Below are 16,804 nucleotides of genomic sequence, written 5' to 3'. Positions count from 1 at the left end.
ATGTGATCTAGGTGGAGAATTTGACAATCACTCATTTAAATATTTTGCAAATTCTAAAGGGTTACAATTTTGGTTTTCGTGTCCACAAACATCCCAGCAAAATGGAAAATCGGAACGCATGATTCAACGCCTTAACGCGATCATGCTCACTCTCTTAACCCACGCCTCCATATCACCGACATTTTGGGTCGAGGCACTTCATACCGCTTGCTACTTACACAATATTTTACCCACAAAAGTTCTAAAATTTCAAACTCCCACGTCTGCACTATATCTCAAAAACCCATCTTATGAACATCTAAGGGTATTTGGTTGCGCATGTTATCCGAACACGTTAACAACTCGGTCGCACAAACTTTCCACTCGATCAATCCGATGCATTTTTTTAGGATGCCCCTCCGAGTTTCGGGGATACCGATGTCTTGACATCTCCTCGAGTAAAGTATTATTTTCTCGCCATGTCACTTTCGATGAATCAACATTCCCATATGCCGACCAAAATTCCAAACACACTCACGACTATACATTCCTTCAACCAGATCCATCTCCATTACTTTTCCAACCCAGTCACGTTAATATACAACCCACACCAAGCCTAATATACCACAAGCCCAACCATCCACTAGTTCACCTTCCAACATTCCACCCACTCTCCAACCCATCACCAACCCACCAGCCCTCCTATGGTCCAACAAGAAAATAATTCACAAACAATCCACCATCCCAACCAAAACCCAACGCACCAACTCAACTCATCACAAATTCAAACCGCACCTACCACACAAACTTCTTCCGCTGCTACCCATTCCATATCTCAACCAAATACAACAAACACTACAAATCCTATTCATACACACACCATGACCACTAGATCAAAATCTGGAATAACGAAACCACGCCTGCCACTAAACCTTAACACCCAAACAGAACCACCTCTCCCTCCTATTCCCAAAACGCCAATCCAAGCCCTTAACTATCCAAACTGGCATGCAGTCATGAATGAAGAATATCGAGCTTTATTGGATAATAACACATGGGAATTAGTACCAAGACCTCCGAACACCAACATAATCCGGTGCATGTGGCTTTTTCGACATAAATTCATGCGGACGGTACCCTTCAACGTTATAAAGCACGTCTAGTCGTCAATGGTAAAAGTCAACAAGTCGGTATAGATTGTGACGAGACGTTCAGTCCCGTGGTCAAACCCACAACTATGCGTACCGTCCTTAGCCTAGCTGTCTCACGTGGTTGGCCTACCCACCAGCTAGATGTTAAAAACGCCTTCCTTCATGGAAACCTTAACGAGACAGTATATATGTTTCAACCCCCGGGCTTCCGAGATCAAGCTTACCCAAACCATGTCTGCCGACTAATCAAATCTCTTTACGGGTTGAAACAAGCACCACGGGCGTGGTACGATCAATTTGCCACGTATGTCACCAACTGCGGGTTCAAAAGCACCATTAGTGACACTTCACTATTTGTCTATAAAGAGGGAACTCAAACTGCCTATATGCTTCTCTATGTAGACGATATAATTTTGACTGCTTCAGACAACACTCTTCTTCGACAGGTTATTAATCTTTTGTCAGCGGAATTTCATATGTCCGATCTTGGCCAACTTCATTTCCTCGGAATAAATGTTACACGTCGTGACGGTGGCCTATTTCTCTCACAAAGCAAATACGCCTCCGATATTCTTGACCGAGCAAACATGTCAGATTGTAAACCCGCACATACTCCCGTTGAAACGTCTTCAAAATTAAGTGCAACAAGTGGAAACTTGCTACCCGATGGAACACAATACAGACAACTAGCCGGGGCTTTACAATACCTAACGTTTACCAGGCCCGATTTAACATATGCGGTTCAACAAATTTGTTTGTTCATGCATGCGCCACGTGATCCACACTTGCATTTTTTAAAACATGTTCTTCGATATGTTAAAGGCACCCTTAATCATGGTTTATCCATTACTCCATCACGATCACAACAGCTTATCGCATACTCGGATGCGGATTGGGGGGGATGCCCGGACTCACGCCGTTCCACATCCGGTTACCGTGTATTTTTGGGAGATAACATTATTCTTGGTCGTCAAAACGTCAACCGACCATATCTCGATCAAGTGCTGAGGTTGAATATAAAGGAGTTGCAAACGCGGTAGCCGAAACAAGTTGGATACTTATTACTAGAACTTCATATTCCGACTCGCAAGGCAATTCTCATATACTGTGATAATGTATCAGCGGTCTACTTATCGAAAAACCCGGTGCAACATCAAAGGACAAAACACGTAGAACTCGATATCCATTTTGTAAGGGAAAAATTTCGTATTGGAGCGATTCGTGTTCTTCACATTCCAGCCGATTTTCAATACGCAGATATTTTTACAAAGGGTCTGCCACGACAACTGTTTAATCGCTTCCGATCCAGCCTTTGCCTCCGCCCATCTCCGGCTTCGACTGCGGGGGCGTATTAGACCTATATATTTAACAAAATACATTTGGTATTATTAATGTAATTATTTTGTATATTTGAATTGTAATTTATCGTTCCTAATTTTAAGGATAATTTGTTGTATTCTGGTGTATATATCACTCATTCATGGAATGGAAAGATTCATGGTTTGTTACCAACTAATACCAATATATTTAACAAAATATATTGGTCCAATAAAATCATGTCAAAATCTCAACTAAACCTACTCTTGAACCAAAACAACAAACATATCATAATGCTAATTAAACTTGCACAATCTGACCCTCGAAAAACATAAAATGAATCCAATTGCTACACCACACCACAAATAATGTCAAAATCTCACCTACATTTGGATTTTATCATTCAACCAAAACAACAAACATATCACAATGCTAATTAAACCTCCACAATGTACACAATCAATGACATCAGAAACCCTAGAAACACATCAAATGAATCCAATTCCTAAAACCACACCCAAAACCTCACCTGCAATTGAAATCAAACTTGCACAATCTGATACCCTAGCAATACATGCTAATTAATTAATCAAACTTGCACAGTGTACACAATCAGAAACCCTAGAAACACATCAAACGAATCATATTCATTCCTAAAACCACACCAAATTAAGAAAACATTTGTCTCCTGTATATGCACAACAGAATAGTATGAAAACACGCCTACAACTATCACAAGTGGTGGTTAGAAATAACTAATTTAATAATACAACTTCAAAGATGAAGCTTTTGTGCATTTGTAAAGTTTTAAGAAATTCTTACTTGTAGAAATTGTACACCGGATGAAGCTTTTTTTTTGTGGTCATTGCCTTTGTTTGTGTTTGCACAAATGAAATGAAGACGGCAGGCAGGGTTACTTTAGGGTATTGAGTAAATTTCTATTTTGGTCCATATGATTTGGCTTATCTAACCTTTTCAATGTAAGATTTTTCTTTGCATTTAAACCCCTATCAATTTATTATGTTTTGACATTTCGAACCCAATTTCAAAAGATGATACATAAGTTTAACGATTGATTTAACTCGTAGTTATACCTATTTCACATTTCAAAAATGTTGATCAAGCTAGAGTTAAAAGCAACAAAGTAGATGTGATAACCCGAATGAATTATTGAAACCTTATAATAATAATAATAATAATAAAAGATGATACATAAGTTTAACGATTGATTTAACTCGTAGTTATACCTATTTCACACTTCAAAGATGTTGATTAAGCTAGAGTTAAAAACAACAAAGTAGATGTGATAATCCGAATGAATTATTGAAACCTTATAATAATAATAATAATCATCATCATCATCGTACTCAGTATATCCCACCAATAGCAAAGCTATGGTAGGGTCTGAGAAGGGTAAGATGTAGACAACCTTACCTCAACCCCATAGGGATAGAGAGGCTGCTTCCGGTGAGACCCCCGGCTCGATAGTAGTTTTGCATCAAGCCTTGGACATAAGACACATAAGACACAATCATCGGGACACCGGCTGATTGGTGCATGTACCGTTGTCTTTCGGCTATCAACGCCACCACATGATGCCTGATTAACCTTCCGCCACTTTTAACGTTATTTTCACGAGATTAGTAAAATAACGTCAAAATTAGTGCAATTTTACTTTTGCCCACCCAAGGGTTCACACATATATACATTATATGTGCGCACCGCAAGCAGGGCGTAATAATAATAATAATAATAATAATAATAATAATAATAATAATAGTTTACGAAAGTTTATGAAAAAGATGTTTTTTTTAATAGATTGTAAATATTTAAAAGATATCAAAACAACTTTGACCAAGTCAAATTACATTCCATTGTAATCATTTGCTCATTTAAGGGCTCCTATAACTTTTGTAAGTTAAAAAGATATTTGGGGTTGTTTGGTTAGTTTCATATATATTCCACATATGATTGCCATAAACTATACATTAAACTGATTTTTGTTAAGGGTTCTGCTAGGGACACCCTTACACCTCTTAACACGCCGCATATAACCGTGGTGTATCCACAAATTTTACTTTTTCACATAACATTTTCTTTTTTTTTCCGCTCATAACAACACCATATAATTTACAAAACTCACTCACAAAAATTTAACGAACATGCGGAGATGTTTTGAAATATTAGTTTTCTGATTTGTGTATTACTATGATTCATAATGAACCTTCATTTCCAAACCTATCTCCATATTTTAACGAAAGACATTAAAAAGTCACTCTATCCCATCCCAATTTTCCCATGTCTCAAGTTCTCAACCCCATATTTTTAGGGGAAAGCAAGTACTTCCCTTATGTTTGATGTGTCAATATTCACCCTCAATATATTATTTTAATAGTTTTTTGAGTGTGATGTGGTATGGAAGAAAGAGAAAAAAAATAGTTAGAAAGGGAATAACAATGTATTGTTTACTTGAAGAGGGTTAGATATGAGGGGATGAAATGTGAGATGTTTTTAGAAAATTAGAAAATGAGAGCTAAATTTAGAAAATGAAGTGTGTTAGTTATTAGTTAAATTTAGAGAAGATGATGGTGGTGGACTAGGAATGAGTGTTATATTTATAGTTCTTAAAATACGCATGCATGTTACTTGTGACCATTTTTATTGTGTACAAGTCATCTCCATTTCAACTTTATCTTGTATGAAGAATCAGTTTGTAACATCTTAGATGAAACACACATCGGTTGTGGACATAAAAGACATCCCATTAAACAACACGCATCAAGGTATTATTCATGTTGAGGCAACATAAGGATTTCCCATCAGAACTACATTATCAAGCATGTATCATTAGAATAGAAGTCTCTTGGAAGTGGTCGTCTGATTGCCAAAAACAAAATCGCAAGCCAGTTGGGTGTTAGCAACTTGTATATCATTTAAGGTGGTGAAAAAAACCTCATTGATTACAATAAGTCCCTAAAAGAGAGCGACCAGATTAGGATCCACGTGATCCGGTGGGCCATTATCAAACAACTCTTGTGCAAAGACAATGAGCCCATCATGTGGGAGTAATATTTGTAGCACACTTAACACCTTAGATGAATCTATTAATCATGGACTAGATAGATATTGAATATAGTGCAATGCATCTCTATGTATGAAACGTTTTGGGGGGTACAAGCACAACACATTAAGTGTGCATGACCGATAGTTGTACCAGGATGAAAGATCATATGATATTTTTTTTGTGAAGTCACACCAAGAACAAGAACCGGGTCTGGCTTGGGCATGGTGTAACCCGGACGGGGCACTTAAATTTGGGGGCACAAAACTTTATATATATATATTTTTTATACATAAATACTTAAAAAAAATTATGACATAAATACAAATCTGAATCTCCTTATATATTGAGCCCAGTATTTTCTTTACCCATAATCTAGTGGGGTCAAACTAAATTTAAAATCAAATAATGCTAATAATAATAATAATAATAATAATAATTATTATTATTATTATTATTATTATTATTATAGTATAAACATACACGAGCGGTGGCGGATTGAATTTCCTAAACATTGAGAGACCAGAGGTCGATTCCAAAATCCTAATTGTGACCTCCAAGAGACCAGATGCTATCGAGTATTGAGCATGGACCAAATCATATTAAGATATTCATAATAATTAATAAGGTATGTTTTTTTTTAATCTTTGACTTGTATTGATTGAAGATCTGAATAATTTATCTTGAATGATTGTCAAATTGTGATACATTGATACTTATTTAGTTATCTTTTACTTCCATTTACCGATGAAGTTAAACAATTACATCATGACATCATGTGAGATTGTGAGGTGCAAACGCTTTTGAGCTTTAGGTCATTGTTTGTGATATTTGAAATTTTATTATATGTGATTTGTAATATGTGTAAAATGTATTAATGTGTACATAATTATTAATTTTGTTTTTAAATAATAGGAATATACCTCCTAAACAACTATCCAGTGCTCGAAAACGTAAAAAAAAAAACTAGATGCAATAAAAAAGTCTCAGCCTGGTGTTATTCATAAATATAAGGTATTTGATTTTAATACTATTTTTTTTTTGTTACGTTTATTGTTGTTACGTTAATGTCGTTTAAAAAATTAACTTATATAATTTCATTACTCGTTAGGACCTAGCTACGGGTTTTTTGATTTTGGCTGGGCCGAGACATATGATTCTCGAAGACGGCTCTAACATAAACCATAAGACCGTGAGGGCAAACCGACAATATCATGGTTTTTGTGGGGGGGGGAGGGTTACATATGATTAAATCAAACTATTAAACATGATTTTAAGGATTTTTTTTTTAACCTAAAATACAAATTAGACCCTAACCTACTTCAAAGGTTGAGTAGTACCTTTGAAACTGATGGGAACCTTTGGTTATAAATCAGGGCACAAAATGAACTGTTGTATAAGAATCTATGCTGTTGGGACGGGCCCAAAGTTGCACAACCAAACAACCAACATTTTTTCATCCATGGGAAAAAACTACAGAAACAATCCTCTTTCACAAATCTGACTACAGCAGACAAACTTGGAAAGCAATAATTTGTGTCCTCATTGTATAACCTTAAAACACCATAGGTCCAGTTCATACACACACTTGTGCTGCTGGATCTTGAATAGTTGAATACACTAGCATAGTTTATGCATATACTTGGAATTCAAACAGGACGAATTTAAAATTAGTTACACGAAAGCGTTAAATTAAATATATAAGCATCGCCTAAAGTTATCATTTACTTAAAAAAATCAACCAAGATGTGTTGCCAAAAGATATCAGAAAAATTCAGGGTTATTTAATCATTCCACAACTACAGATGTGAAACAAAAAACTTTATTAAGAGACATTTTATCCTTTAACAACCCTACTACAATAAATGAGAGAAAACAAAACCAAAATGATGCTGAAATTTAACATGTGTGTTACATTATCCCTTACCATAGCAAAATATTTTGCATAATCATGTTAATAAATTTTTTATCTACAAAAACCTAAAAATTAAACAAAAAAGTGTTTTTTACTCAATTCACCTCATATTTAAAGTCCTATCACTTGGCTCGCACACCTCTAAACCAACTTGTAAGCGTGTTGAACTTTCGTGTAAGTGCACGGATTTGGTGTCCGCAGCTGTTCGAATAGGCTAGGGGTAGTTTAGTCTTAATATTAATGTATAAAGGCTCATTCACTAAGCATGTTTAGCGAATGAGGCCTCATTCATTAAGACTAGGCTATTCGTTAATGTAGGAGCCCATTCGTTACTACAGTGTAACAAATGGTGGCTTATTCGTTAAGGTATACCCATTCGCTAAGGGTGTTTAGCGAATGGGCTATGGAATGACATTCGTTAGTGATATTAACGAATGAAAAGGCTCATTCATTACTAAAATAGGCCTTCCATGGTTAGTTTGCATAGAGATCTATGCCATATTTATCCCCTGTACCGTTACCATGCCAGATTCTCTCTAGACCTCCATTAACGTATCTTCATGTAATGTATCAATGATTAATGTATTGAACACGAAGTTAACGTATCGATGCGACTAGATCTTGGCTCGTTGTAACGTATTTACATCTGGTATCAAAGTCGGAGGTTGCTCGTGATACGTTAGTTCGGTGTTCGTCGGTGATAATGTATGGATTTGATCGATTTTGGATGGATTTCATGGATGAATTCTGAAATTGACGATTTTAATGTGCAGATTTTATAATAAAAATGAGACCACATAATCTTTTTTTTTTTTTGATAAAAGTGTCAAGACTTCTGAATTAATCAACAACAAAGATGGTGTTCTGCAAAACAAAATCAAGTCTAATTAGTATGTACAGTAAAAAAAGAAATATCAACTCACTGTATACGAAATTAGCCCGAAAATCAGAAACATAATGCATTTCTGTAGCCACAAGTGTAACTAACTAACTGAGCTCCTACAGTCTCAGATTTCCGTTCCACAAACTTGGAACCGGCACGATATATCTCCCGTTGCATTAGTTTCCTGTGGTAAATTAATAAAATAGGCTATAAGATGTAGAGTTTTCTCCCTTTTTTTCATAAGATTAGACTTGTAAGCGAACAATGAAATGAACAGAGCATTTATGTGTTCGCTCATTTAACTTTGACTGCACAAACAATCGAACAAGGACAATTAAACGAACGGAGTTTCTTGTTTGTGTTCGTTTGTTAAGAAAATAAACATGTTCGTGTGCGTATGTTTATGTTCGTTCAGTATAAACAAACAACAAACGGTTCATGAACGAACATAACTGAGCTAAACCAGTTAAAAGTAATGTGAAGAACAATGTGTTATGTCTAAAAAGTTGTTAAATAGAGCAAGTAATGTGAAAACAAGCGAACTTAAACTAACAAACATAAGCGAACAAATGTAAATGTAAATGTAAATGTAAATGTAAATGTACGAACGTTTTCGAACATAATGAATGAAACATGCATTCATGTTCATTCGTTTAACAGTTTAACTAAATGAACAACTTTTTTTGTTCATGTTCGTTTGTTTTCTAAATAAACGAACATAAACAAACTTCCCACCGATCGGTTCACGGTATGTTCACTTAACATTTGGTTCGTTTGCAGGCCTCCATAAGATTCGTAGGAAAGTTTAATCACTCGTCTCTCGATTAATTGAATAAGGTTTTTTAATACACGTATAACATGAAGAACGAGTAACATACTTGGGAGGTTTGGCAAATTGCTGACCACCATTGTTTTCCAAGATGTCATTCCCGAGCTGAACCGAGATCAGACCGTCTGATGGTTCTCCAGATGACTTTGGAGAATCATCAAAAGTAAAATTTTGACTGTGACCAGAACCAAAACCTGCAAGCAAGGTTCATTAATAATTCATGCTACATCACATACATAAATCTCAAATATCTATGTGTTACCTTGAAATATAATAATGACGAAAAAAAGAACCGTGACAACCATAGCAAATATGCTAATACTTGATGACGTAGGTGGCGGTGAAGAAGCTTTAACCGCTCTTCTTTTCTTCAAAGACTTCAACCTTTCAACCCGAGCCCGCTTTTTCATGGTCTGTTCAGCAATCTCTTTAATCAACTGCAAGTCGGCTGTGTCTAGTGACGGGCCCTTACGTGGTCTAGGTGGCTTTGGCGCCTTTTTCGAATTCGAAATCTTTCGTTTCTCTTTGGTTTTTTCCAAAAGCTGACCATTTTTTCCAAATTTCATGTGTTTTAGTGACTCTATATCTTCATATCCATCATCACTTGATGTTATCTGCGAAGTTCTGTAAGAATTACTGCTGCATTCACCGTCTTCTAATCCTTCAAAACTAACAGATTTAGCTACGCTTCGAACCACAGTTTTTGCCCGTTTGTTAGCTGTAACAGTCTCGGTTATTCCGTCCTCTGAATATTCACTTTCACTACTCACAATGTCAACAATCGTGTCTGTGTTTCTTCGCGGTTTATTATCATCCATTTCATGTAATCAACAATACTAATACTACCTAAAAAATCTTTATAAGTTCACCACAAAACCTCATCAACCAAATCATGTATGTAATAATATACATATAATTGATCACAGTAAGAAATAGCCAATGCCCATCATTTGCAGTAACATAATGTACACAAATTATATAGATACCAAATTCTACATACTTTCAAAACATATAGATCGGTGAATACACCCTTAAATCATTGGTAGGGTTTCATTCAGGATATTCTGACAAAACTTATTTAAAAATATAAATTAATTGATGAAAAATCCCTACGTATTACATCATAATCATCAGATATGTATGATTGAAGGAACAAGCAGGCCCAAAATTAAAATCAATTTTTAACGTATCACACCGATTAGATATTATATCCACCGCTTCAACATCATATAAATCCAAAACCCTAACATTATCCACGGCGGAAAAATAAATCATAATACGATCTTCAAAACTACAGAATAATAATAATAATAAATAATAATAAAAAACGTAAACCTAGAAATTAATAGAAAATAGTTTAATACCTCTTCAGCCACCACCGATCGTTGTTAACAGAGCAGCTACCAATGCCGGAAAATATTAATGGTGTTTTTTTTTTATTTATTAAGATATAAAAAAAGTTGAATTGAGCTGGATTATTGCGAGATTCTAAGAGCAGAGGGGATGTTTGTTTGTTTGTTTGTTTGTTTGTTTGTTCTTCCCTTTCCCAATCTTCTTCTTAAATTTCTACCCGTCGTTGTTGTTTTTAATATTTTAGTCTAGTCTAGTTATTATAAAAATGACGTTTTTGGTTTTTAATTGTATCTTGTTTATCCGATATTGGCTACTTTAATTTCTTTATTTTTTCTTCTTAGTTGTATTGCATTGAGCATTCTCGGTGGCTTCTCTAAATTATGTGAGGAGTTCTCCATTTTAGAGATAGTTAAAAATGGTTGTGAGAGAAGGAGGGAGAAAATATTACTGTTCATGGTTAAATTTAGATAAACACACTGTTCACCTCTATAATTTTATAATGTTTTTTAAAGTGGTTGTGAGTGAAGAAGAGATAAAAGATAATAATAAAAGTATAAAAAATATATTATTTAATTGAAAATGAGAGAAAAAATATAGTGTTTTTAGTGTAATTATAGAGATGAAGATGAAGAATTAACTAGGAATATGCCAAAAACACTAATAATTATATACCTTATCACAAATATCATTTGTCGTGCTAAATACGATTGACTATTTCAAAATGGATATTTATAAAAGTTAAACTTACATGAATAATTTCTTTCGGTATATACGTTTTTTATATGTGGTCATCGATCTATTTATGAGAATTATGAATTTAGTCATGTGTTGATTTATTATTATTAGCATGTGTTGAAAAGCTTTTATGCAGATATCTAAAATCGGTTTGGTGAAACAATTGTTGGTATCGAAACCCGTGTGGCTGGTATCGATGACTTGGCTAACAAAATGGCTCGTCTTGTTTGGATATGTCTCACTGGTTGCGTAATCTTTTTTCTTCTTTCATCGGGTCAAATGCACCCTGCAACCATAATAACTTGTTTGAGGGTCGTCGAGTCATAGGCTCATAGCTATGAAGACACTTCGACGCTCAAGTCAGTGTGTATGTCAGATCATAGCTCTTACATGTTTGTGTGTATGCATGTATGTATCAGCCGAGATTAGGCCTAATAAATTTAGTTGTGTTCATTTCTACAACCATAAATACGTACATGTGTATAAAAAGCGGGATGTGGTCTTCAAAGGTGTCTCGTCTCAAATCTTTGTTTATATAAGTTTATCATCAAAAAAAGATGGAAAATTGGATTCTAATAATCCAAATTATGAGTAGTGGCCAATAATAATCCCAACTAACAATATAACTAAAAGCAATCCCAACTTTCAATTTATTTACCAATAGCGATCTCAAACTAACTAGCCGCTGACTCTGTTAATTTTCTGATGACGTGGTGTATTATGTGTCAATTTATTTGACTATCTAATAACTAAATTTTATTATAATAAAATACCAAATTATTTCATCTTCTTCGACCTACAACTTCACCAAACCCTAACCCCATGACCACCCAACTTCTTCTTGGTCATCATGACAGCCACCATCCCACCGCCGGAAACCACCATCACCACCACCAGAAACCACCATCACCAACGCCGGAAACAAACCAACCTGTTTGAATTCAGATCTTGAATTGGACAAGCTTCTCCTGTAGTGCAAACAAAGTGGCTCCATGTAAGAATCAGAACTTGAATCTTAAGATTGTTACTTTCAATGATGGTAGTTTAATGGCGGCGGTGCCGGAAACAAAGTGGCTCCATATTAGTTCCCGGTGCGGCGGCTTAATGCAGAAGAGTAAGGAGCGGCGGTGAGATTTTATTGTGTGGCTACCGGCGGCGTCGGTGGACTAACATGTGAAGGTATGATGGAGGAGAACGTGATTCCGGCATAAATTTTCGGTGGCGGTGAACAAGAACAACGATGTGTGATTACGGCAGCGAGAATCAAATTTGATTTACACCAGGAAAGGTGTTCGATTTCGCCAGAAACGCGGACATGGCAAAATCGACCCTTATACTTTACCTCAGTTAATTCAATTTCGGCGGTGGTGATGGTGGTTTGTTTCCGGCGCTGGTGACGGTGGTTTCTGGCGGTGGTGATGGTGGTTTCCGGCGGTGGGATGGTGGCTGTCATGATGACCAAGAAGAAGTTGGGTGGTCATGGGGTTAGGGTTTGGTGAGGTTGTAGGTTGAAGAAGATGAAATAAGTTGATATTTTATTATAATAAAATTTAATAATTAGATAGTTAAATAAATTGACACATAATACGCCACGTCATTAGAAAATTAACAGAGTTAACGGCTAGTTAGTTTGAGATCGTTATTGGTAAATAAATTAAAAGTTAGGATTGCTATTAGTCATATTTTTAGTTGGAATTATTATTGGACAATACTAAATAGTTTGGATTATTAGAATCCAATTTTTCAAAAAAGATTGTTTTCTCTAATGTATACAAATGAATTTTTTATTTTTATAAGAAATACTGCTTAAATTTGTAATGAAGTAATTTATATGAATTTTTATAGGCTGACGTTTAGTGTAAGTTTGGTGTCTGTAATACGTGAAATTATTTGTGTGTTCCATTTATGTTATTGTTATAATCATATAATATCTACAACTAAAAATATATTTTATATTTGTTATGTTGATAACTTCTACGTTGATCGCGGAAGATGATGAAAATTGAAAATTATTTGGGGGTGAAGTCAATTGTCACTATTTCAAACAAGAACGTGATTGTCGATATGTGTATGATTATCAAAAGATGGAAATTACTAATTTTCAAAGTATATCATTTTAAAGATATTTAAGGAATTACTTGCTATTGATAAGAGTGTGCAGATGGTATGGTGTTAGCAAACAATATCTCTTTCTTAGATGATTTAGAATTATACTATTTATTTGTATATGCATTGATGAAAATATATTGTTAAAACTCTTAAATCAGATCATAAAGAGCATTGAAATGATGAGCTCTATATCAGCACGTCTCTAATTACGAGTTATTATATGCAATACATACGTATGTAATATTGAGCTTCGGATTAGAACGTTACGAACCAAGAGTTTCGAACCATACAAAGCACATCCAAAAATACCGAGATACTTCACACATATTATTCATATAGAACCATGAGCTAAGATATTCACATCCACAAGCTAACAAAAGGTGTAGCTTGACCCGACAACTACAAAGTGAACGACAAAGATAATACGAACACCTTTATAAACGGTAACACTGTTGATCAAAAGTCAAGGCGGGCCTATATTGTTGGTTGTGGATTCACGGGATCCCACTGAGTTTCAAATTTTAAATAAAAAGCTTATATAAAATATTTGAGTGAGCTCACAAAATGTTAAAAGAATACATAAAGTGAATCATGGTATACTGGTTAAGACTTTGCCATATTTCTGAGAGCATATCGGGTTCGATTCTTGTAAGGCCCCGTTACCGGTAGCCCTACTTTCGTGTTGGATTTACTCATAAACGCAGTTCTAAATATCAGAGTTAATTAAAACATTCACGGAATATAAAAGCTTTCATAAAACATTTCATAATAAAACACGTCTTGTCTTAAAACATCATTTTGTCTTTCAAAATAAACGAAACATTAAACTTAAACGTCTTGAGTCTTCCGATGCCAGCCTCTTATTCAGTGCCACGTGTCTCCTCAAGCGAGCTGCCTCATCCTACTCACCTGCGTGCATACTAAAAGTCAGCTACGCTGAGTGAGTTCTAGTTAATCATACACTATGCAATACACATAAACTTATATTCTTTCATTCATACTTTCATACTTTCTTTTGTATTAACTTACTTTCATATCTTACGTTATAAAGAGCATTACGCCCTACATTCCTCGAGTATTATTAGGGCTCGGTACCCTCCTTCCTCGAGTATTATTAGGGCTCGGTACCCTCTTTCCTCGAGTATTATTAGGGCTCGGTTCCCTCTTTCCTCGAGTATTAGTAGGGTTCGGTTCCCTAGTTCTCGAATATTAGTAGGGTTCGATTCCCTCTTCGTTACCGTACATCCATCCTTTCCTGCTTTTATTAACTTTATCACATTCATACACATAAGCATACATATCATACTTACCTTATACTTAGCGTTACAACCTGACAGTACGTGCAATATCCGAAGATCGTTCACGTACCGTCAAGCCATCATTCATACATTTCACATTATTCACATGAGGCATACAGTTATCTCTTAGGATAAGCGTATTAACAAACATATTGAGTATGCACAAAGCCCCGAAAACATGACACATAATTGGGGCTAGAAACTCACCTGAACACGGTTACGTTCACCGTTAATCGTAATCCCTTTCTTCAGTTGTGCACGGCTGACTGTATAACAAGTATACGTATCAATTAACTATCACTTCTCATATCATCTTTCTAGTCTTAACTAGTACCCACAACGAACGGGGGTCCGGGGGCAGCGCCCCTGGCAGCGGGGTCTAGGGGCGGCAGCCCCTAGCAGGGTCCAAGGGGCAGAGCCCCTGGCTGGGGTCGAGCTGCCAGGTCAGCTTGGAAAAATTTTATTTACATTAACTGTCTTAACACATTTTCCATTAGGTTTTTAATTTATTTTCTAAGTGAACTTAACTTTAGTCGAAGTTAAACCTTAAGCGAACTTAACTTTAGGCGAAGTTAAACCTTAAGCGAACTTAGCTTTAGGCGAAGTTATCAGTTAGGCGAACTTGGCCTTAGGCGAAGTTACCCGTTAGGCGAACTTGGCCGTAGGCGAAGTTAAGCCTTGAAGGCGAAGTTAAGCTTTGAAGGCGAAGTTACCGTTTTGAAGGCGAAGTTGCCCAGTTCGCTACGGGTTTGGTTTTTATCACGCATTTTGGCGATTTTAATACCCTTGTTATGGTTCGACATCACCCACTAACGTTCCCTAACCATTTTCGGTCGTATATATATCCCGTATAAACTATAAAGCTTGGATCTTTAAGCTTAAGGACATTCAATAAAACATAAACTTTAAAGGTCAAGAACATACCTTTTGTGCTCGTTTGGATCTCGTTTAACTTGTTTAATCACAACTAATCGTTAACTCTCTCTCGGATCTTGCTCGTTTCTCTCCTTCGGCCGCCGGCCGTATATAGCGGTGTGTGGTGTGTGTGTGTGTTTTGGAGTGTGTTAGAGAATAAGATGGAAATGAATGATGGTTTTGGGTTTAAGGTTGGTTTAGGGGATATTTATATCCCTTAAAGCCCATGGACCTAAGGCTCATTCTCATTTAACCCATCTCAATTAGTCTAAGTCCATGATCCGTTCTTTACTCGATGTTAATTAATTAATAACGCGAAATCACTAAACGTAACTTTCTTTATTCAACATTATAAATTTTAGGATGTTATAATTCTTCTTCAAAACGCTTTGATATTATTTTAAATTATTTATACACATATAATATATATAAAAAATTCAAAAAGTACTGACTGTCCGCCAGAATAGGCCCACGCCTCGTACCTTGCTAATTGTTATGGTAAGCCCTACGTTTAGTTAAACTAGTCGGCCATTTAGACTATGTGTAGTGGAGGGCTACAAAATGTGGTGATTTTTGGCACGCGGTACCACATCAGCAAAATATATAGGGAATGGTTCATGCAAGAAGCGATATTACAGTGAGAAGTGCAAGAAATAAATCTGGACCATTGATTGTGTTTAATCAAGAGTCTACAATAGAAATGGCATTATTATCTTAATTAAAAACACATATTTATGACATATTTTTAATTAAAAATGATAGATATATCTTTTGTGGTATAGGCCTCATTAAACCAGACTATCCATTCAGCGGTTATTTTTTCTTATGCATAATCAATGATCAATAGATGATTAATACTATTAAATTTTTCTCATTAAAATTTTACAAATAAAGTATAATTTTTTTTTTGAATTTATGTTGTGTAAAATGCTTATTTATTTTTAGGATTTATTTATAAATTACATAATTTTTTCAACATTACGTTGTATATTATGGATTTTTCTCATATAGTACCTACGTAGCAAAAGTAGAAACACACAGCTATATGTATGGGGTTTTGTGAAAGTATAGTTACCTATAAATTCAAATTTGTATATGTGGGTTGAATAAATGTCTATATAGTAGTGTATTGTGTCATATGTGGGATTAATTTTTTTTAAGGTGTAGGGTGATATTTTGAACTGTGTATTGTGTAGGTTCATATATTATATTACGTAAGGATTAGTGCAATGTTAAGGTATTTTTAATTCATTTTATTT

General features: G+C 35.3%; 1 protein-coding gene across 1 annotated transcript; it reads right to left on the bottom strand.

Annotated features, from left to right (window-relative positions):
• Positions 1–8,369: 8,369 nt before the first annotated feature.
• Positions 8,370–9,992, bottom strand: LOC143538441 (uncharacterized). Its single transcript, XM_077032006.1, has 3 exons — positions 9,398–9,992; positions 9,185–9,329; positions 8,370–8,490 (listed from the first exon to the last, which is right to left on the bottom strand). The coding sequence occupies exons 1-3, from the start codon at positions 9,951–9,953 to the stop codon at positions 8,370–8,372; spliced, it is 822 nt and encodes a 273-aa protein (XP_076888121.1). The 5' UTR covers positions 9,954–9,992.
• Between the last annotated feature and the right edge of the window lie 6,812 nt (positions 9,993–16,804).

This window comes from Bidens hawaiensis, unplaced genomic scaffold (assembly GCF_021521415.1).
Source record: "Bidens hawaiensis isolate Kalapana, Puna unplaced genomic scaffold, B.hawaiensis_p1.1 tig00011621_1, whole genome shotgun sequence".
NCBI lineage: Eukaryota > Viridiplantae > Streptophyta > Magnoliopsida > Asterales > Asteraceae > Bidens > Bidens hawaiensis.
The sequence above is the reverse complement of the archived record's forward strand: the minus strand, read 5'-3'. Positions and strand labels throughout refer to the sequence as shown.

Bases quoted from the DNA above. Each gene is read 5' to 3' on its own strand.
- LOC143538441 (XM_077032006.1), bottom strand. From the start codon at position 9,953: ATGGATGATAATAAACCGCGAAGAAACACAGACACGATTGTTGACATT. The intron at 9,330-9,397 runs GTAACACATAGA...CCTTGCTTGCAG, and splicing joins CGTCATTATTATATTTCAAG to GTTTTGGTTCTGGTCACAGT. The intron at 8,491-9,184 runs GTATGTTACTCG...AATTTACCACAG, and splicing joins CAATTTGCCAAACCTCCCAA to GAAACTAATGCAACGGGAGA.